The 23,092-nt window shown below is 36.6% G+C and overlaps 1 protein-coding gene across 2 annotated transcripts in view; it reads right to left on the reverse strand.

Moving 5' to 3' along the window:
- glt1d1 (glycosyltransferase 1 domain containing 1) overlaps positions 1-23,092 on the reverse strand; it is a 58,338-nt gene that overhangs the window by 1,504 nt on the left and 33,742 nt on the right. For both annotated transcript variants that reach the window (XM_089119447.1, XM_039672197.2), the window contains exons 7-11: positions 21,755-21,853; positions 21,581-21,630; positions 8,973-9,016; positions 8,577-8,697; positions 5,346-5,444 (exon numbers count right to left, since the gene is read on the reverse strand). In XM_089119447.1, the coding sequence (XP_088975573.1) occupies positions 5,346-5,444; positions 8,577-8,697; positions 8,973-9,016; positions 21,581-21,630; positions 21,755-21,853 (413 nt within the window). The remainder of the gene's footprint in view (positions 1-5,345; positions 5,445-8,576; positions 8,698-8,972; positions 9,017-21,580; positions 21,631-21,754; positions 21,854-23,092) is intronic.

Consider the following 23,092-nt stretch of genomic DNA (forward strand, 5'->3'; position numbering starts at 1 on the left):
ATTAATAATAAAAAGTAATGTTTCTTGAGCACCAAATCAGCACATTAGAATGATTTCCGAAAGACAAAGCTTTACCATCACAGGAAAAATAGAAAACCTTTTTTTTTTTTAGTTGCAATCATATTCCATAATATTAATGATTTTAATGTATTTTTGATTGAATAAATGCAGCCTTGGATGAGCAGAAGAAATCAATGAAGAACATAATTTAATATAATTTATGGACAAAACTGCTGCGTATCCGAACTGCTGCGAAAATATAAAAGCTTTATTCTTTGAGAACAGTGAATTTAATCGTCATGTCAATTGCCCATGTTGCAACTGTCTTTCAACCCGACTTAAAACACCTTCAGCTTCCAGTGACCCCCTGCTATTTACTCTTAACCACAGGTATCATGGGAGACTCTGAAAGGATAGCTGGGTTCAGCTCAGCAGGGTTACAGTTTTTGTGTCGTATGAGAAAGAGAGCTGAGCCTTGACACAATACCATGATGAAACCAGAGTGTAAATGTGTACGTTTGACAGAGATGTGGCCTGGTGGGAAGTGCCTGGGCTCTTTAAGAGGGAAATATGAGCTTGGGTGTAGTTCGAGTCAAGTTATTTGGTATAATCATGTAATATGCAGGATAATGGAGTCAGTAGATTATGTACACAAACTATCAGTATTTTATGCTCAGTGTTAAGGCTGCATTTATTGTATCAAAAATACATCAAAAATAGTAGGTACATTTTCAGCATCATTACTCCAGTCTCCAGTGTCACATGAGTCTTCAGAAATCATTCTAATACACTGATTTGGTGTTCAAGTAACAGTTGTGCTGCCTAATATTTTAATGTGAATTGTGCTACATTTTTTGAGGATTCTTTGATTAATAGAAAGTACAAACGGACAGCGTTTATTTGAAATAGAAATTATTTTGTACCATTATAAATGGCTTCACTGTCACTTTTGATTAACTAGATATTTTCTAAGTTTGTTAGTGTAGTAAAGAGCCTAACTAATCATCAGAGATCTTTTAAGCCTCAACGACACTCTTTGTTCGACAACATATAGTCCGGTCTTAAACCTCTCATTTAGCTACTTAGCCTACTAAGATAAAGGTCAAGGCTTAGCACAGTGCACAGATGTGACTTGGTTAAACAACACATGGTTAAACAAATCTTTGGCAGAACACACAAAGGGGAAAAAATGCTGCTAGGACAAGAATTTTCAACAGATTTTGCAAAGTATAAAACTTGCTCTCTTGATGCTCTCTTAAGGTTTGACTTAAGCGTCAAAAAATTCTCAGTAAAAAGTATGACTTGTCTAAGAGTAGGATACCCTTATAAAGAATCTAAAAGCAACTTTCAGCAAAGTCTGAGACTGATTCTCATGTGCTGACTGAAGTGCCACTTGAAGTGTTGTGAACTCCAAGGAAGCCTGAAATCCTCATAAAAGTGGCTTGCTTTTGCTGCATGGTTTGAAGGTCAACTGGAACGTCAATGAACTGCCACACAGTAGTGGCCAAAAGTGTTGACCAGCCTAGGAACATTATTAACATCTTCACCCTTTATCCAAACATTATTAAAAATGTGTTTAGGATTTTGTAAGCATATTGTGTTGTTACGCTTTTAGTATATTGTTTTGTTTGTGATAAACATGCAGTCATGCGCACATGCAAAGACATTTTGACATTTTAATAACTGATTATGTTGTTTGTCAATGCTTTTTTGTTTTTCTAAAACCTGTAGCTGTAATAATTTGGTCAGATAACCTTCACTATGTTTAATGTTTTGTTCTTGCTTCATATTTAAAACGTCCTTATTTCTTTCATTACTGCAGTCAGAGCATTGATTTGTAGAGTGGGATAAGTTATTACATTTCTTACAAAGAATACCTTTATGATCAAGCAAGTATCGTTTATTTAACATATTATAATATACACATAACTCCAATACATTATATCTTTTTCAGAAAGTGTGTTCTCCTCTCTGCTGTCATCTTGTTACGCCTCAGTAACTAGGTTAGGATACATCTCCAGCACTCTTAAACCATTTAGCAGCTGAGACCTAGTCTTGACACTTAGGAATCACACGTATTCTTAAGTCTAGGAGTACAATAAAATCTTACTTTTCAAGAGTACAATTACACCATTCTTCCAGATGAGGAATAAGGGTCTTATCTTGATACAATCAATCATTTATAAAAAAAAAAAAAAACAACAACACAGTTTAAGTTTTATAAGCTCTCCAGTTCAAACTCTTATTTTTCGTGTCATTTGGTTTATTCAGCGAACGAAATGAACGAATTGACTCGAAGAGATTCGTTCATTTTGATGAACGAGTTCGAACAGGAGAGTCATGAACGCACATCACAGAACAGAACAAGACGAGCATTTGAGCTTATAAAACGTATTTATTTTATTTTTTTAATAAGTGATTGTTTCGCTTGATAAGACCCTTATTCATCGTCTGGAATCGTTTAAAGACCTTTGAACAGTTTGCATTTTGCACTGAAACTGTCTTTTGGACCTTGAACTGTTTGGTTCCCATTGAAGTGCATTATATGGAGAAAAATCCTGGAATGTTTTCATCAAAATTTCTTTTCGACTGAAGAAAGAAAGACATGGATATCTTGGATGACATGGGGGTGTGTAAATTATCAGCAAAAGTTTTTTTTAAAAGTGAACTACTCCTTTAAGACAAAAATGTTTTTCCTAAAGGGGGTCGCACACCGGACGAGAAGCACAGCGCAGCACCGCGCCACAACTCCAGGTATCGCACATTCTAGGACAACTCCAGGTATCGCACATTCTAGGACAACTCCAGGTATCGCACATTCTAGGACAACTCCAGGTATCGCACATTCTATTCGCGCGAGCTCAATTTTGAATCAACTCCTGGTAGGAGAGCAGCACGGTGTGTGAGTTTTAACTTGATATATTATTTAATTTTTATTTGAACGTTAATCAAGTGAAAGTGTCTATCACATTTTTATTTTGTTGTAACGTTATCCGTTGTCTAGGCAACTATGTCACATAATACAATAGTATTTATTTAGCTAGCTTTTAGCTAACCTGAGTGAAACAGCACAGGGTGAAGCCATGTACATTAACGACAATTTGAGACCAATAAATGCAAATTTTATCTAAAACTATGCAAATGGTGCTCTGTGGCACGGCAAGGTTTTGAACAAGGTCCCGAGCCGTAGCTGGGCGCCGGGGACAGACGCCGAATGGCGCCGCTGGTGTGTGTACGCTCATAGAGAATAATGTGTTCGGCGCTGCGCTTCTCGTCCAGTGTGCGACCCCTGTGTATATAGCAGTTTTTCAGAGTCAGTATTTTTCATTTAAAGGAATTAAAACTTTTACTCAGCAAGGGTGTATTAAATTGTTGCAGTGAAGACATTTATATTAGACATTATTAATTATTATAAAGTATTAATTATAATACCAAAAATGTTTTATTTCAAATAAATGGTGCTCTTTTGAACATTCTATTAATCCTAGGATCCTGAAAAGGAAAAAATGGGCATGGTTTCCACAAACATATTAAGCATCACAACTCTTTTCATCACTGATAATAAAAATAAATGTTTCTTGAGCAGCAAATAGGTAAATTAGAACAATTTCTGAATTGTCATGTGACACTGAAGCCAGGTCTTGGTCTGTCTTGGTATCGATACCTTCTGGTCTTGGTGGTGTCTTGGTATCAGTTTAGGCGGTCTTGACTACAAGTCAAGTCAAAGGTCATAAATAAAGAAGTCAAAGTCAAAGTCAAAGTTTATTTATAAAGCACTTTTAAAAACAACAAGTGTTTGACAAAGTGCTGTACACTTGTATCCTATTTCACAACTACAAACCGTCAACGACACAAAGTAAAAAACCAGAAACAAATAATCGACAATACAAACACTCACCTAGCTTCAAAAGCCAAACAGTAGTAATAGGTTTTAAGACTAGATTTAAAAGCAGCAAGAGTTTGAGCCTGTCTGATGTACAGGGGCAGATTGTTCCAGAGCTTTGGTCCTGTTACTGCAAATGCTCTTTCGCCTCTGCTTTTCAACTTCACCCGAGGGACAACTATTTAAAGAAGGGCACATGGTACATCCCACATGCTCACAATTGCCCAGACATGCAAACAAATATTAATGCTTTCATTTACAATTTCCTGTGTTTCTCCAGAGACTTGCGATTTTCAGATCCGCTATTGCTTTTAATACATTTGAGATAAGCAAGATAAATGGATGGTTGGAAATTGCTCCGAGGAGCAGATTGCTTTAGGGATAGAAGTTTTGCCCCTCGACCTTTTAAGCTGCCTTGAATTCCTCTCAGCCGTTTAGCACGGCGATACAATAAACGCTAAGTCTGTCGGTTCCCCCTAAAGAACCAAAACAGGTTAAAGCTTAGTCGACAGCACTAAGAAGAGTCAACACTACTAAACCCAACACTACTCTCTCTTTTACAGCAGCGTTTTAGTGCCAAAAATTGTCTTGAATAAAGTTGTAACACTATTGAAGTATTACTATTTTAAAAAAGCATTACCAACCTGTATGTCTTTCTTCTCATATATTCCAAGTCTTCTAAAGTCACATGATAGCCTTATGTGACTAAGAGGCTGCAAGTTGTTTTTCACCGATAATCTTTCCTTTCTGCATCGAAAATCAGGTTTGACATCAATTATGCCAAACATCTTTGGTTATTTTGTATCTCGTGATCAATCACAACGTGGCAAATTTGAGTCAATGCACTAATAATGAGATTTACCATACAGTGGAGGGAAAAATTTCGGCGTTTTTCACATGACCAATCATGTCTTCCGAAGACGTGGGGCCTAATTTACTAAAATTCGCACAAAGACAATCCTTCTTTTGGTGTTAAAAAACTACTGTTACGATGTACTAAAGACACAATGAAAAATCAGCAAACAGACGTGGACAGGGTTATTTTTGCGGCCAGCCTTTTTGCATATACATTGTAGGAGTTTCCCTTTCAGACGCAAAATTTCTGGGAGGTGAGTAATTCAATGAATTATGCAAAAAAAAAAAAAAACTTTACTAAGGTTCACGCTGATCAATTTACTGGTATTTGCGCCGTTGTTTACCGTCCAAAAAAGCATGTCTTAAACCAGACGCTCAATTTGCGTCGCTCTTGGTAGATTGCATTGGTCATTATGGAAATGATCTGTTCTTTCATTTGTGTGTCGTCCGTAGATTACACACAGACCTTTCCCCGTTTAGTAAATCTGGCCCTTAGAACATATAGATTTTACTTTTGTATACTTTTATCAGACAAAAACACTGTGATATGATTTCACTGTATTAAAATTAAACTCTCAATAATAATCCAAACCTTTGTAAATCTTACCTGAGGGCTTGAGTACAGCAATCCTGTGACCTTGTGCTCAACTATTGCAGCATTTCCAGGAATATCCCTCGCTAAAACAGGCAAACCTAAATCCATTGCCTAAAAACACACCAGATTGCAATACATTAACTCTGTTTGGCCTTGTGTGCAATGCATTTACATTTATTCATTTTCCAGGTGCTTTTTATCTGAAGCGCCTTAAGAGCATTCAAGGTTTTCTATCAGTATTTGTGCTCCCTGGAAACTCAATCCATTACTGTGACATTGTGAGTGCCATTTCAAGTCCAGGATCATTCACTGTAAGATAGCAATCAAGCATTATGGGCTAGATGATTGCATTTACAAAGCTTCTTCCTTTTTTGTTTTTTATTTTTTTTAAATCTTGTAAATTGCAACAACCTTTTTAACGTCAATTCTCTGTAGATACATTGGCCATTTCATTCTATGCTTGATCACATTTGTGGGATAATGAAAAGAGGAGGAACTTTTGAGGAAATTATGATAACAGCCACTTAGCACATTAATCCCAGTGGAGGTTGAACTAATCTGGTCAGTTTGAACACAGATTAACTAGATCCACATAATGATATTGTGGTCATAATATCCTATCTAATTAAGATGATTCCTGCACTAGTATTGAGATCAAAATCAATAGAGAAAATAATGATTTTTCAGACTCATTACTCTTGGACAAACCAAATACTAGGGATACATCTACACTGATCTGAATACATCTGAAAATGTATCTTTTTCTATGAGTTTTGGCCATCTGCCCACACTGAGACTAAAACTCAGCATTTTAAAGACGCTCTACCAAGTGCTGCATATATTTAAAAATGCCATTTCCTTTAAAGATCCCCTGACATGGGGTAATTTTATTATTTTATAATGTTTCCTGGGTTGACCTCATCATGTTGGTATGTTTTTTAAATTAAAAAATAGTCATAATTTAGAAATAAAGAGCATTTTTCCTAGCCTGATTTTAGCCTCTGATTTGAACGCTCTGTTTGAAGGGGCGTGTCTGCTGTGGGATTCAGTGGAACCGGCCACTGATGTGATTGGCTGACATGCTTGAATATATAAAATAGCTACATATTACATGTGAAACTCTCGAATACTATTACTACAGCTATTATGCGTTTTTACTATTACAACTATTGAGATTACCGAATCGTGAGAAGTTTTTGAAGTATTTAAATCTATTCCCATGACTTAAAATGTTGCTGTGACGAGTACTGAGCAGCAGAGGACACTCTGTCGATCGCGAGGATGAAGATCTTATCATTGTAACGCAGTTTCTGCACTCTCTAATGCTTTCACCAATGCAGACACGATGATGTACATACAGTAAGAGGTTCGTTGTGCAGTGTAACGTCCTTCATTGATTTCATAGAGTTGTCCTGATAAACTCGCGCTGTGTGGATTGTTCTTTGATCGCTTTCTGTATAATTTCATCACAATTTAAATAAGATAATTTTCATCCTACAAAAAGAAACAATGTGAAGTTGATATTTTAGTCACTGGCTTGACTTCTGCATAAACAGTATTGAACAATTTTGAGAGAAAGATTACCTGTCTGAACTTGAACAATTAGGCAACACATCAAAAATTGTTGCTGGGTAGCTCGATCGATTAATTTTCAGACGTTCATCGAGGCCAGTTTTGTATTGGCCCAAGTTGAGGAAACAGTCGTCGGTGGGGAATTTGTGTCGGCGCATTTCCAGAGAAAATAAAATGAACCCATTGTTTCTTCAGAGGCTTGGATGAAGGAACTAAAAAATAAGTTTGTGTTCATTTGTACATCCGAACACTGATCAACTGCCATGCTTCGCTCGTTTGCAAAACATGATAAGTCTCGAGGAAAAACTAAAATCGCGCCTGGCGAGCCAAATTCTCCAGGCGGGCAAAGCAGAGAAAGGGGAGGTTACCTTTCCTCGTTATGACGTAATAACAAGGAGATTCAAGATCAGTGCGTCTGAGCTGAAGAGAAGAGAAAAATAGCCAAAGCTCGGTTTACACCTATTGAAAATTTTAGACACGAGGGGACCAAATACAGGCTAGGGGAACTAATATTAAAGTTAAAAAAAAACTCAGAAAGTGAAAATTTCATGTCTGTGACTGTGAAAAGAATGACGTGTTTGTACTATTCACTTTCAGTTTTTCTCAAGATACTGTACATGTTACTTTCTTCATATTACTATTAATATTCTTATCAACATCATTTTAAAGTCAATATAGTACAGTGTTTCCCCTAGGATTTTTTTTTTTTAGGGGGGTACAGTAACACTACCTGCTACTGTAGCGGAGTGGGCATGTAATTTATTTTTTATTATTAGACATCAAAAAGAATGTATAATAATTCAAATCATGTATTATTAATTTTTTTTAAATGTATAGATATATAAAAAAAAATAACTCACACTAATTCTGTTTTGCTGGTAATAAAATTAAGCCATAAAACACTAATTTTATCATAAACTTTGTCAAATAATGTGCTGCACAATGAGCTTTACTGTTAAAATTAAAACATGGATTATTCCTTAAATTCAGTTTTGTTTAAAAAATTCATAATTTATTCGTATTAGTGTTAATGTATTATTACATCTGGACATTTCATATTTCTACTGTACAACAGTAATATATTTCTGTCAAGTTAAACCAAACTTTTATTTTGACGGGTTGCCGTGAAGCCCTTTGGAGTTTCTGTGTGTTTGTCATGATCGTCATGATGGTTTCACAAATGAAGCGGTTAAATGATCACGAAGTGACTTTCAGAGTGGATCTAGAGCATGGAGAGGACGTTCAATCATTTCTGTCTTCATATAGGCAAAAAAACAGCACAAGCGTCACACGTGTGTCTTCAGTATATGTGTGTGTGTGTGGTAAATAAAACTGTTATATGAATAAAACATATTCATATTTAACGGCTCTGGGCTGCACTGTTCATTCACACGGAACATACGATTCATAAGAAACAGGATTCGTATTTAAATAGTATTTGTGGTTTAATATTCACACACACTAGTCTATATCGCGATTTTTATTTCAAGTGTACTGAACCGCTTTCTATTTATTCCTCGAAAATATACAGTAAAATCCTTCTTTATGACTGGATTTCGTCAGCATTTTAGGGGGCCGCCCCCCTAAAACAATGGTAGGGGAAACACTGTAGTAAATACTGACATTTTACTCCAATGGTCAGAAAAAACAGATTAGCTCTTTCTGACAAACCTCTAAGATGGCAGCAGACATTCCCTCTGAGAGAGACGAGTTGACCAGGGCAAATGATTTCTGCATGGCAGAATGCAGCTCCTCCTGACTCAAATCAGCTGCCAGAAACACTCCAACAGACCTACACACACACACACAACCTCATGAATATGTTATAAAACATCCAGGAACAGTTTACAAGGGAGCATTCCCTTATTTTAAAAAGGGAATACTGGAAAGATGAATAATATAGAAATATTGAAAAGCAGATGAATGTTTCTGCGCATATGTGTGGGTTTAGTGGAAGCAATAAGAAACTGAGACTTTGAAGATCAAGTACCTGAGACCGAAGAAAGGAGATGAAAGTAAAAAGGAGCAGATCAAGGAGGGAAGATGAAGACGTGAAGTGATATTTACCTCTTGACACTCTCCTCAACCTCTGTGGTAAACACTGGATCTATCTAAAATGAAATCACATATTCAATGAAATACATTTACAAAGAAAATTATTCACCCAAATGCTGAAATACTACTTTATAGGGTAAGATTTGCAGAAAAAATACAAATAAATAAATTATAACTTCAAATAAAACAAAATACAAAACAAAAATGTCTCCAAGCAATTTTACTTTCGTTTCTTGAATATTGTGTTTTGAATAAAATTAGAAATAATCCGTTTGCCGCTATCAGACGCTAAAGAAGTCGTATAATAATCATATAAAATACAGTAAAAACTGCAGCATCATTGCAACTACTAAGTTTAATTGACTTTTTTTTTTTTTTTCACAGAAGATTCAGGGTCATGTCCTATCCACAAGTTTCCTACGCCCCATGAGGCCTTGCGTCAAAAGTGGGCGCGACTTCCGGTTGGAAGTAAACAAAGCGCGATTTGACATGCTTGACACTCGTTCATTCAACAGTTGACAGTCATTCAAGTTATAGCGATCCAAACTAGCTAACGATGTGTGAACACAACCTCAACGAAATTCAAAAGGGTGAAATAACAGTACCTTTACCCTCCGCAGTAGTTGATTGGGAGTATTATAATAACATTATTAATAATCAATACTCATCAAGGCATGGTGACAGACAGTTGTGCGACAAACAATTAAAATAAAAAATACACACTGAGTCATTGTGCTTTGGAGTTTATTAAAAATTATAAATGAATGTGCTTCTTGAATACATTAACTGGCACATTTGATATTCTGTCAACACAAGCTTTGATCCTGAGTTTAGGTGTAACATCAGTAGCGAACAGCCAAACACATGTTGATAGAGTTTATAGAATATTAAGAATTTAAACAAATGTACACAGGAAGATTCGTCGTCTTTTGGGAGGTGATGGAAACTACGGTCGTTGGCAGGATCACTCTGATTTCGTTTTCAGCTTATGTTCAAAACAATCCCGTTTAAGCCACTAAATTAGTTTAGTCCGGCTATACATACAACCGCGAACAGCACATGTTGTCCCTGAGCTCCGTAACGACATCTCTCATAAAGATTTGCGTCTTTAAATAGTAAAATAATTCTCCGAAAAACAGCTAGCCTCTTCGCTAACTAACACACAAAATACCATTGGAATGCTACTTCCGTCGCGTCACCGGAAGTTTCACCCACTTTATTTTTTACAGGAGCGCCCCTCGGAAACTTGTGGATAGAGGCAACATGAAAAGTAACTTAAGGTCACTTCGTGATGAGAAATGAGATGAATGTCTTTTCGTTATTATGCAGAAGTTCCCATGGCTTATCTTTGCTTATAAGCAATAAAAAGCACAAATCCCATGTTGTTGATTTTTCCCTCTTGCTCTTTTTGCCTGCCTGTAAAATCCTGTCAATAATACCAAATCATGGCCTGTGGACAAGACAACATTTCATACTGATCAAAATTTCCTACATAGCCAGTTGTCCTAGGGAAAAAAACGCATTTGAAAATCCCATAGATTTCCAGAGATTAGGGTCAGGGCGGGGTTGTTGCTCAATCTGATTCATTACGATGAAGGCTTTGCGTGTATTAGCCGGCCGCGGAGGCTGCCGCACATGCAATTTGGGTCAAAGATGATATGAGCGTGTGAGCGTGGCACAGCCGCTCTACAAATCCTGTTTGTTTTGATTCCACTATCTGCCTATTCATTCTTTCTAAGTGAAATGTGATATTTGACGCATATTTAAATCCATTAACTGATAGCAAAATTAGAGATTATTGCTTAAACTAAAGCTACTGGATAAGAGCAAACCGTGTGATCAGTCCTTCCCACAGGAAATGCTGTTTAATCATTTCCCAAAGGAGCACAGTATATAAGGTCAAGAACTATATGCAAGAGCAATTTAGCACAGAATAAAGCTTTTAAACGATCTTTATATTAGATTTTAAATGAAAAACTGAAAATAAGTCAACGGGTGTATTCTTATATTACATGGACCAAGTCCTTAAAATCCAAGATCCTTAAAGATATATGAAAATATGTTTGCATGAAAAGCAAGCAAAACTTTGTGCTTTTATGAATGTTAATATACTTCTGATCATAAGTTGAAAAAAAAAAATCTCTCACCCTTAATGTTTTAAACACGTAAGACTTTTGTTCATCTGCGAAACACACAAAGATCTGTCTCTCTATTTACACTCTACTATAATTGTGTGTGTGTTGATGAATGTTTATATGTGAATAAAAGCCTAAATTCAATCTGATCTCACTTTGTATATAAAGTGATTGTGTCTCTTCGGAAAATTTGTACTAAACCACTCGATTCACCTTAATTAGTTTTACGCTCTCTTTATGAACTTTTTGAAGCGTCAAAGTGGTAGTTCCCTAGACTGTCAATGGAGGGATGGAATTTTCTGATTTCATTTAAAAAAGTCTTACAGGTTTGGAACAACATGAGGGTGAGTAAAGTTTTTATTTTTTGGGTGAACTAACCGATTTAAAGGTATGCAAACAACTGATTTTCAACTGATCCATTTGTGTACATTTGGTTATTATTTTGTCTTGTTGACTATATGTTAACTTCACTTATGTCAAACAGTTTATTCAGAACAGTACTAAAAAAATAAAAGTCTTCTTTTGCTAATATTGCTAACATTTTGTATATTCTGCAAGGGGTATGTAAACTTTTGAGCAGAACTGTATATCCATAACGCATATTATGTTTTCACTTTTGTACTTTTAAAAGCAAAAGAAAACAATCACAAATCAAAAATGTTCTCAATGTTGGTTATCGATAATAATCAGTATTGTGAGTGTCAGGGGTGCTCCGATCAGCATTTTTGGAAATTCAGGATTTTAAGGATCTCTGATCACCGATCCCCGATTACTGGAAGCTGTATCACCCGATACCGATACCGATCACAGGGTCTATTTAAAGACTTCTATTTATCTTGTAGCATTACTTATTAAACTATATTTAACAACAATGTACATTAACTATTACATTTAAGAGAAAACAATGTATCATAAATTGACACCTGTGTTTATTTGCAAGCAACATGTCCAGCATATTAAATTAGCAGCTTGTTTATTGAGACCGGCTTGACATACAATTTTCCTGTAGAAATTTAGATTTAGATTTAGACAAACTAAAAACAGCAATAATAAAGGCTATAGCCAAAATAATGTTTTGAGTCAGCCATCAGGTTTTCTAATACAGTACATTTAAAGGACCACAGGTAGTAAAGTGCACAGCAACAAAAAATACAAAATAACTAACAACTTATATATAGGCTATCTATAACTTTTTATAGCTTTTTTTTTCTAAGATGCTTACATTTTTTGGACATTTAGAGAGGTAGATTATAAAGAAAGAGGGGGGATAGAGATTATTAGATTAATTTCTCTCAATTTCTTGGTAATTTTTTCTTTTTCTTGCAAAATTATTTTAAACAGATTAAGAAAGCCACCACTACTGGCCACATCTATATGGTTAGATTGAATTGTTTTGATCCAGTGAAGTCTGTCCCTGCATGTACTTTATATAAATAAATAAAATATCTCCAGTTAACTAGCAGATCATTCAATTAGTTCGCAATTAAATAAAATCTAGCACTAAATATGTTTTTGAACTCAAGCTGTGTGCTCGTTGCCACGGCAATCAGTGTCATGGATATAGTGTTCTCTGTGCCTCGCGCAGTCTTCACTCGGACGCACGCTTCAATCTATCGCCGTTGCGGACTCTATTCATTCCGGTGAAATCACTAAATAAAACAGCAACGTGTCGCTGCTTGATATAGACTGTAACCATTGATGAACATATTCCGTTTTGATGAGTATATATACATATGAAGAGTTCAGATGCAAAAGCCTCTAAATGCCATTTTAAATTTTCGTCTAAAATGACCATTTTTATCAAGCTTGTATATTTAAGTTCAGTAATTTCACTTAAATGACAATTAATAGGTAATCTTCATTGCCATTTAAGTGAAATTACTGAATTTAAATATACAAGCTTGATAAAAATGATCATTTTAGAAGAAAATTTCAAATAAGGCTGATTATCGGCTGATTGTGATCGGCGACCATCAATTGGAGCACCCTTAGTGAGTGTAAATGGATTAAAAAGGTAGCATATTTGTGTCATTTCAACAACAAGTTCTTGAATCACATTTAAAATAACAAAACCAAATTTAAATTAAATGTATTAGTTGCTGGGAATTAGGCTACGTTCACACTGCAGGCTGAAACAACCTAATTCCGATTTTTTTGCCCCTATGCGACCTGTATCTGATTTTTTCATGACAGTCTGAACGACACAGATCCGATCTTTTCAAATGCGACCCAGGCCACTTGGGTATGTGGTCTAAATCCGATATGCATCCGATCTTTTGAAATGCAACTTCAATCTGAACGGCCAGGTCACATTTATCCGACCCGCACGTCATTGCACGCACCTGTAGCTAGCCAATACACACTAACTCCAACACGTTTCTGCTCTGTTATGGGCCGCTGCAGACGTGTCTCTTCCCCAGTGTTGTGCCTGAACGCGTTCATATACTGTATTACTGCCTGATGAACATTACTGTGAACACGTTCATTCTGGTGTCTGTGAACGTGCGCTCTCTGTCAGTTTAACTTCATACAGTAGGGTGCCAGATTTCTATTAAGCCTTCCAGGCAAAAACCTGGCTAAAACACATAAAACATGCCTTAAAATGTAGCGAAAAAACACCCAATCTGGCAACACCAGCCACCAGTGTCGCACCGCGGCCGCCGGTGACAAAGCAAGGAGCGCCGAGGACGCGCACTATCAATTAAACGGGTTTAATGACGAAGTCGGTGAGGATCGGAAAAATCTTACATTTATGTGCAAACTTTGCCCGTCGATAAAATACTTGTTGTCTGTGTTTGTATATGGGCTGTGGCAATAATAATAATAAAACAAAAGCTCGCAACATATGGAAAAAAAGAACTATTCCGCAAACAACAAGTGACGTCGTTGACCGTTGATTACTCTTCTGCGCATGCAGGTCACTTCTGGGTCATTTCACGTTCTCACAGGAGATCACAAAGGTCGCATTTCATTGGAAATGTGAACGGCATTGCAAAAAAATCGAATTTTCTCAAAAAATCGGAATTGAGCATTATGCCCTGCAGTGTGAACGTAGAAACGCCAACAAACAGGTACAGTAATTAAAGAGGCAGGTTACGGAATGTTTTAGGAATGCAGCTTTAAATAATATTTACAAATCAAACCAAAAGGAGGCGGAAAAGACAAGACATCTGGGATCCATTTGATGTCATCAACATGAACCCTCCCCTCTCTAAAGAAACAATACGTCTTACCACTCTCCAGATATTCTTATCAAACAAAAACACAACACAGCTTACAAGAACATGTAAGGAACTGCCAGTGTCATCGGTTTGCCTGGAGCCAACCACACTCAAACAAGAAAGCCTTTGAACATCACTGGAGACGCAAATAGACAAGAAAAAGGAAAGTGTGTCTCCACCTGATGTGTGAATCTCAAAAGAAACATCACAGCACATAAACAAAAGTCACTTTGTGGCAGAAGGAAGCATCATGTCGTTGTGGCGAAATCGCTAGGGCTTAAGGATGGGTGGCTACAGAAATAGGCCACACTGAAATACTCAAGGTACTGAAGGTCAGGAAGAAATGAACGAACAGTGAAGCCACCACAAGTTAGTAGAGAGGCTCTGTCGGCAGGCACTGGGGGAGACTGGTTCAAATGCATCAAGGAGCAATGTAACCCAGTGGCGTAGGACTGTTTTGTTTGTTTTGTTTGTTTTTTGATGCTCATATTGTGCAAAAAGTTTGGCTGTTTCGAGGATTTCAGACAACAATTTTATGTGTAGTTTTTTCCAATGGATGGAATGAGAAATATTTAGAGTTGGGAAAAACAAAACAGAATTGTATGAGAGAGTATGACAAGTATTGTATTTGTATGATCCTCTGGCAACATTTATTTCCTTTGATAGCTTATACAACATATGTAATGGGCGGTATTTCCGGTGAAGGTCTAAAGGCCTGTTCACACCGGGACGAATTTCGCGCATGTTATTCACCGACTTTTAACGCCACGTGACTAAACAAAGGGCGCCAATGTGAGCGTTCACACCGACGTCATTTTTAAAAAAATGCCACGGGTTAGTTTTTTTAGTTTGACACGCCGTGTCAAAAACTATCCGACCAAAGAGATTAGCGCTTTTGCTCACATATTTGGAGCTTCTGAATATACAGTAAAACACAATTTGGGGACGTTCAAACACAAAACGGTCTAGCCGAGCGAGCGCACATATGTAACGGTGAAGAAGATATACGCGTAGCCGTCTACAGTACACAGCCAGGAATAAATAAGACGAGGAAGATGCAAGGCAAGATGAATGTAGAGCTGCTGTTCTCGTTGGTGCTAGAACATAAAGAACTATATGACAAACGCGACAGGGACTACAAAGATCTTGAGAACTGTTATTGAGTGGTATTGCAGAGCAAATTGGCGCCATCTAATGTCAAAGAATGAATTTGCATGTTCACTCGGCTCATCGTCAGCGAAAATCACTTGGGTGTGAACACAAAAAAACGCATTGAAAAACGCTGACGAATAACGCGCGCTGACATTCGTCGCGGTGTGTACGGGCATTAAGGATGCTTGATGACTTCCGCCGATCGTAGAGTCCAATGCAATACCGAGAATTTATATTGAATTTTATACTCCATAGTTATACTAAAGAAACGTTAGTCACAAAAACAGATAAAACAGACACCCCTCGTTGTGTTTATGCTTCCTTTTTAAATTATATTAAATAAACTATATATAAAATTACATCTGAACGTATGAAAGTTTCGTTTCAAAGACGAGAGGACAGTAAATTTTGAAGACTCTGCCATAATCCCGTTTTCCTCCGCTTTAATCTCCCCAACCGGAAACTGAAGAGCATCTTTGCGTCAAATGCAGAACTTCTGCGTGCATCTATGGTGCGTTCTATTATCCATCCGTCTCGGAGATCCGAATCGGACGACAGACGTTGCCTAGCAACACGCCCCCTTTCCTCGGATTTCTCCTCTCGGACGTCGGACAACCGTGAGGACACCGAGCAAGAAATCCGTTTCGGAATTCAAGATGGCTGCGCCCTGTGTGACTTGTAAGAATGAATTGTTTTCATTGTTTTTGAACCGCTTTGGTATTTTAAATGACGATTATAATCACTCGTATTACTGTGTCCCCTGTGGGTATGGGAATCGGTTGTTGTGAGTGCAATTACTAACGTTGCTAGCGTTGCTAACAGAAGATTAACATGAAAAACATTAAATAAAGTGACCATTTTCAAGTTCAAATGGTTGTGTTTTGAAAAAGTGTAGTCATAATATTTTTTTTAAATGTAAGTGCCTGGTACTCGGCCAGTGCTACCATGACAACAGCTTTCTCCGATTCGGACACGCAAAAACATAATAGAACGCTTGAAGTTTGGACGTGACGTCAAATCCGAGGTCCAAGTCGGTTCGTTGGGTATAATAAAACGCACCAATAGCCTATAGATGTAACTGTGGCGAACTGAACGGCCAAGGGACGTGAGAGAACAGCGCAAGGCCGGTGGTGCGATTGCTAATGAGCAACACCTGTGAGCACACCAGTCTCACATCTGTCACGGAGGAGCGGAAGCATAAAGGGGGAGTGAAGACGTGGATGATCGTGAGATGAACAGGCCTGATTTTACATTGTGTTTTGCATGCATTTTATTTTCGGTAGCCAGCAGTCGTCCGCGAGGGGCTTCTGGTGGTTTTTATTTTGTGTATTATTTGTGTTTTATTTCGGAAGCCTGCGGTCATCCGCGAGGGGCTGCTGACGGTTATTTTTAGTGTGTTTGTTTCATTTTAAATACAATTTCCCGCCTCCTCCTGCTACAGCAACATTGCTAACTTCTACTTTAGAGATCAATCCTAAACCATAATAATGAGGCACTCAAACACATAAAGCTTGCTGCAGTGCGCCGACTAAAGTAATGATTATGAATGTGTCTGAAAAACCGCAAGGAGACTTACTGAACATTTTACTAATTTATTGGTAAACTGGTGTTTTCTGAGGCAGTGTCCGCTGTAAAAATGAAGCTGACGATGTCGACTTGCCATCTCTGCAGTACAGTGCACATATAGAGAGAAATGTACTTCTCATATGGATTAGACATTTCAAGCTTTCTATAGACGTATAGAATATTCATGTGAGACAGGTTTATGCTTGTATGAATTTCAATTCACTTTTGTGATGTGCTACAGAAGGTAGTTCATGGAGACCGAGATGCAGAAAGTGCACCCTGTTTGTTTTCTTTATTTTACAAGAGTTGTATTGTTATTGTGAGTGTACACAAATAAAAGTAGACCCTTTACAGTTTCAAATTATGCATCTGTATGACCAAAAATGCGAGAACACTTGCGACAAATAATAGGGCACATTTATCTAGGTTAACATTAGTGATCCGCCATGTAAAGTGGCTAACGTTAGGCTACTTACTACTTGCATGTTTCAAATGATAAGCCATTTGAGGTCAGTAAATGATAGGCAAGCATTTGGATTTACTGCCCGAGATACTGTAATTACCACATGGACCAGCCGTGTTTATGATTTGTCCAACACGGACTGCGTGACTTCCTGTTTTTGCTTTCTTTCTGTGACTACCCAAATAATTAAAATTTGTCCGACTAAGCCTCTTCATCTTGACTTTGGTTAAGTCGACTATTAGCGGGCAGACCTAGAAACATCTAGTAGAGACTCACTTCAATAACTCTAAATAACTAAAAAACTCTGATAAAAAAAAAAAATACAATACAAAAAAAAATTTTGCATCTGAAATCACAGTGTCTGAGAAGACAATTCATTTGAAGAGGAAAGCATTTCATGACCATTAAAAAGTATGTTCAATAAAGTATGAATGTGTGTAGTACGATTTAAATACTACATTAGAAACTACAGATCCTCTTTCATGCCCTCATAGTATAGTAAAATCTCCAGTGGATGAGCACTTCAGAATCTCTACAGTAATAGTAGGTCATTCATGCAGTAGGTACTTTTTGCTGTTTAATGAATACTATGAATAAATGCTGAGACTTGAAAATGTATTCAATAACTTTGGTGTGGCTTCGTCTGATGATCTAAAATCAACTATGATGACTGGACAAAAAAGTGAAGCAATTTGTGTTGAAATACAAAATGGTGGCCAATCTGATGGGCAGAGATTCAATTTAAACTTCACTTGACTCAGCATGAAGCAAGATGTCAGAGAAAACTTTTTTTTATCTATACCAAACTATTCGAAAAGCAACAGAAACAGTAAAATTTGAGCAGTTTTTGACTGAGAACCCTTTAAGATTGTTACAGCATTCTTAAAGTCACGATTTTTTTTTTCTGATGTCAGTTAAACCCAATGTTAACGCAAACCCATTTTAATGGAGTACATTTTTTTATCGCGAGATTAACATTCTTTTTGGCATTTCATTCGTTTTTTTTTTTTTTTTCACGTTTTTGTAACAACTGGTAACATTAGAAAACTACAACACCACACCAGATATAGCTTTTTTCACCCTTTTATTAAATGGACAGTGTTACACTGTTTGAGAGATTACTGTACTTGCTCCAAGTCCGAATGACTGCTCCAAGTGAGAATGTTAGCGTGAAATTGAACACTACAGAATATGGCAATGTTGTTTTCAATAAAAAAAAATAAATAACATTAAAAAGAAAACATCAAACTGAGAAAGAAAAATGGGACAAAAAGAAATCAATGGACATTTAGAATAGATAAAGATGTGCGATTAACTATGAGTTATGACATTAATGTGATTAATCGCGATTAAATATTTTAATCTTTTGACAGCACTACTTTATTTGTTAACTATGTGAAGGCAAGTATAATGCCTTTTTCATAATCCAATGTTTTTCTCTGGATAAAGCAATTAAATTATTTGCTAAAACAAATAGAAATTGGTAGAAAATACAGCAGAGCTCGACAATAAGGACTGCCAGCGTGAACGACACTCAGGACAATTGACGAAACTGCCAGTGTCTCAATCAGGCCATCTTCACGAAAGTTTATCCTTTGCATGCGTTTTTAAGCCTTGCGGATTTAAATATTCAAGCACAAGCAGAAATTAAATAGAGCTCAATTGCACTGACTATGAGAGAACTTTTTAATTTTAATACCTGTTGTATTATTTGCAGTAGGGATGCACCGATATGAAAATTTTAGCCGATACCGATAACCGATAATTCTTTATATTTGAAAGCCGATAACCGATATATCGGCCGATAAACTTAAATCCAATTTTTTTTCTAATTTTGAGAGCCTGATTACAAATGCAAAAGTCTCACAATTAAATCCATGTCCCAAGCGCACAATTATAAATTATGTTCTCATTATAGTGTATAGCCGATATGCACATGTTGTACCGAACCGTATTTTCATTTTTTGAGAGATTTCAATCATATTTCAAGAAATTCAAAAACATAAACAGTGCTCAACAAGTGTCTCAGCTGAAGGGAATAATACATTATTTATCGGCTTTAATATATCAGCCACATTGTCTTACCAGGCCGATAACGATAACATTAAAAAATGAACATATATCGGCCGATACCGATATGCTGGCCGATATATCTTGCATCCCTAATTTGAAGTAAAAGCAAATGCCATCTGGCTCTGACGAAAATGATCTGAAGTCGTAATAACACCTTCCCAACTTGTTAATCCAGAACATTCCAGAACAACTTGAACACACCATTACACCCCGGTCCAATCAGTGTGCCAAATTTCACAACTTTTTACCATATGGTTTCATGGGCTGTCTAAGACACTCAGACATAAAAAGAATACAAATATGGTGGAACGAAAATACTGTTGGTACTTGATCCCAAATAGAACATATGCAGTCAGACCTCTATAGTAAAACTTTCATGGATTAGAAAGGAAGTAATTTGGGCTTTAGGTCTTGTGTTGACTCTGTTCCAGTTTCTCTTCTATCCTTTTCCCCAGACACGCTTTTTTTTTTTTTTTGCCTTGGGCTTGTTTGGTTTTTTTTTTTTCAATCTTTTAAAATCTCTACATCTAAAAATATTTGACCATGTGTGTGACTAGTCTTGATTCTGCCAGTGGGGAGGGTGACCTCTCTACGCGGTTGGCAGAATGGCAGCACCTAGACTTGGCACATAATCAAAAGTGACAGATGCCCTGCCATGGGCTAGCCATTAGCTCCTAGCAGCTAACAAGCCTCCCCTAGCACCATATAACACTACAGGCCTACTAATTGTCCAAAGCTTATGCTAGTTCCCCGCAGCCCCAATCCTTTCCATGATTCCACTGCTCTAGCTCAAGTGAGCCTCTAAATGCCTCTGATAAGTCCAGCTTAATGCATGCTAATGTTGTTATCTTTGCTACATCCAATTAGCACTGCCATGGAATCTACGGAAGCATGTTGCTCACATGCACAAACACTGACACAGCTCCTTTGAAAAGGATGTTAGGATGTGTTATGGGCTTTTGGAGATGTTAACTAGTCAAGAGAGGATATACAGCACGTGTGGAAACGTTTCAGAGCTTTACCTGTGGTGATGACAGCAGGTCAGGGTTTGTCAACTACTTTCTTTTGAGGAACAGATTATCTAAGAAATTTACAACAATGTGCACTTTTTAGTGGAGGGCAAGATAAAAGTAACCATGCTACTTTTATTTTTATTTTTCAGTAACCAGATGTTTTCAAAGTCGAGTAGATCACTGAACAGTCTAGCAAGCATGGTAATAATAATAATCATAATAATCTTTAAACAATCTATGAGACATAAATAACTACATTTATGTTCAAAAGTTTGGGGTTGGTAAGATTTGTAAGGTTTTTGAAAGTTGGCTGTATGAATTTGATAATTTACTAGTTTATTGCATTTCAAAGTTTGGGAGTAACATGTTCAAATGATCCGCACAAGTTTTCCTCTACAATTTTACTGCACCCCTCCACCACCCAGACTCCTATACTTTTGGCTGGTCCCGATCCCAGCCAGGGATACGATGAAAGTACTCTTTCCGAGCTTGGAGCCCTCCCCTTGGACAGCAAGGCAATTTGGATATGAACTTGTGACTTAAAATGTAATTTATTCCTGTAAAGCTTTATTTTCAGCAGCCATTACTCCAGTCTTCAGTAGGGTTGGGTAGAGACAGCTCACACGTATCATGTGGTGTACTCTGCCAATGTTAATTCATTGATTTACTGCAGTTGTAGGCCTTAAACTTATAATAATTTTTTTTTAAATATTTGTGTAAGTAATCAACTGAGGAAGTTTCATGGTGATATCTATTATTTAAAAATTTTCCCCTATTCACCTGTAGTGTCTCACCTTAAAAAATCATTTCTAGCAAACATTTCTTGATAAATATTTTTGTGGAAACTGTTTTAAAAGTTCCAAATAACAGTAACCTCTGTGTCTGAAGAGCAACGAATTTAAAAAATATCAAAGGGTCATAAATATTTTGACAAAGAGAATCTGGCCTGTGTTGACTAGTTGTCACACTGAATTCAAGACTTTACTTTCTTTCTTACCACTGGGCCAATGATGATGAGGACCACTAGAGGGTTCTGACTGTGCCATTCTGCAAGAGAGAAAATCAACAAATTTGATCAAACACACATATGTCTACTAACAATAAAATTCTAATGATACAGTTTATGTTCCACGAAGAATGATATTAAACTGATTTTATAGAGCAGCAATACCTGCAAAAGCTTCTAAAAGATACAGAGGATCCTTAACTCGTCTGAGTCCACATACCAGCAGAAAAACATGTAGATTTTCCACTTGATTGGTAAGCACACCTAAAACACAAGACAAGGAATGTCATATCAAGACAGTTTTGGAATCTTTATACATAGTTTCATGATTTAGAATTTTGGTACTTTTCAAATGCCTTTTATGTATAGATTTGATAGATCTACACTCGATGCGGGCATTGCGTCCCATCAAAAGCAAATAAAACCCATTATACTAACTGATGCTGTCTACACTGGATATAGTAGAGTACTTGAGTCTACTGACAACAGGAAAACTGGAAGAGTGAAAAAAAATCTTTGCTTTGACGAGTCCGTTTGCGTCTCTGTATAGACTTCAGAAGGATCCCAGGATGGTTTATTTGAATACCGTTCTTGATCGAGTCAGGGGATTATATGTTTGTTCGGAGCATTTTGTTTTGTAAACAAAGCACAGTGTAATGGAGAGTTCGCAAAAAAAAAAAAAATGTTGAAAGATGAATCAGCCAACAGTATTGGATCTGACAAGTAAATTATTTCATTAGGCTTTATCTGTAAATGATAGTTTTATTTTGGTAATGTTTTCAAAACACTTACTTACGCACAATAGCAAATGGGCGTTGATACCGTTTCCCATTCAATGACGTTAGCCAATCATAAATGTGGATGTTTACAGACAAACTTTAAAGGAGCTGCCCCTTAAAAGTGGATTATTTTAGCAGAGGGTCAAAAAAAATATTTGTTTCTATTTTTTATATATATATATTTTGCTATTTTTTGCAAAAAAAAAAAAAAAAAGTAACATTATAGGTATGTTATACTTGTAAGTATGGTATCCAAAAGGAACATATTCAAATAATTGAATAAAATACACAACGACCCCTTTAAATTATATATAAAAATAAAAATTATATCAGTTTATGATATTTAAAACAAAGAGTGAAATAACATTCAATGAATATTTAAATAGTTTGCTTAGTGATTTATAAACAAAAATCTGTTTCCAATTAATTTATATTTGGTCAAATTATGCTGAAAAGTGTGAAGATATAATTTAGTTGTGCAGGTTTAGGATAAATTAAATGACACGCTATGAAACTAGCATTAGCTGAATAAAGGAGTCTACCAATTTTTTCCAAAAAATTTCTATTGGACATTTTTACCATTTCCATCACTGAATGCTGGTCCACAGTGTTAAAAGTGCTCATATTTTGAGAAACACCTAACTACAAGTGGAGAGTAACTGCTGAACCTGAATCAGATGTTTAAGTGTTTCTGAGCACTGAAATGTAATGTGACATAAATCAA

This window comes from Pimephales promelas, chromosome 14 (assembly GCF_988280905.1).
Source record: "Pimephales promelas chromosome 14, fPimPro1.hap1.1, whole genome shotgun sequence".
In the NCBI taxonomy this organism is placed as follows: Eukaryota; Metazoa; Chordata; class Actinopteri; order Cypriniformes; family Leuciscidae; genus Pimephales; species Pimephales promelas.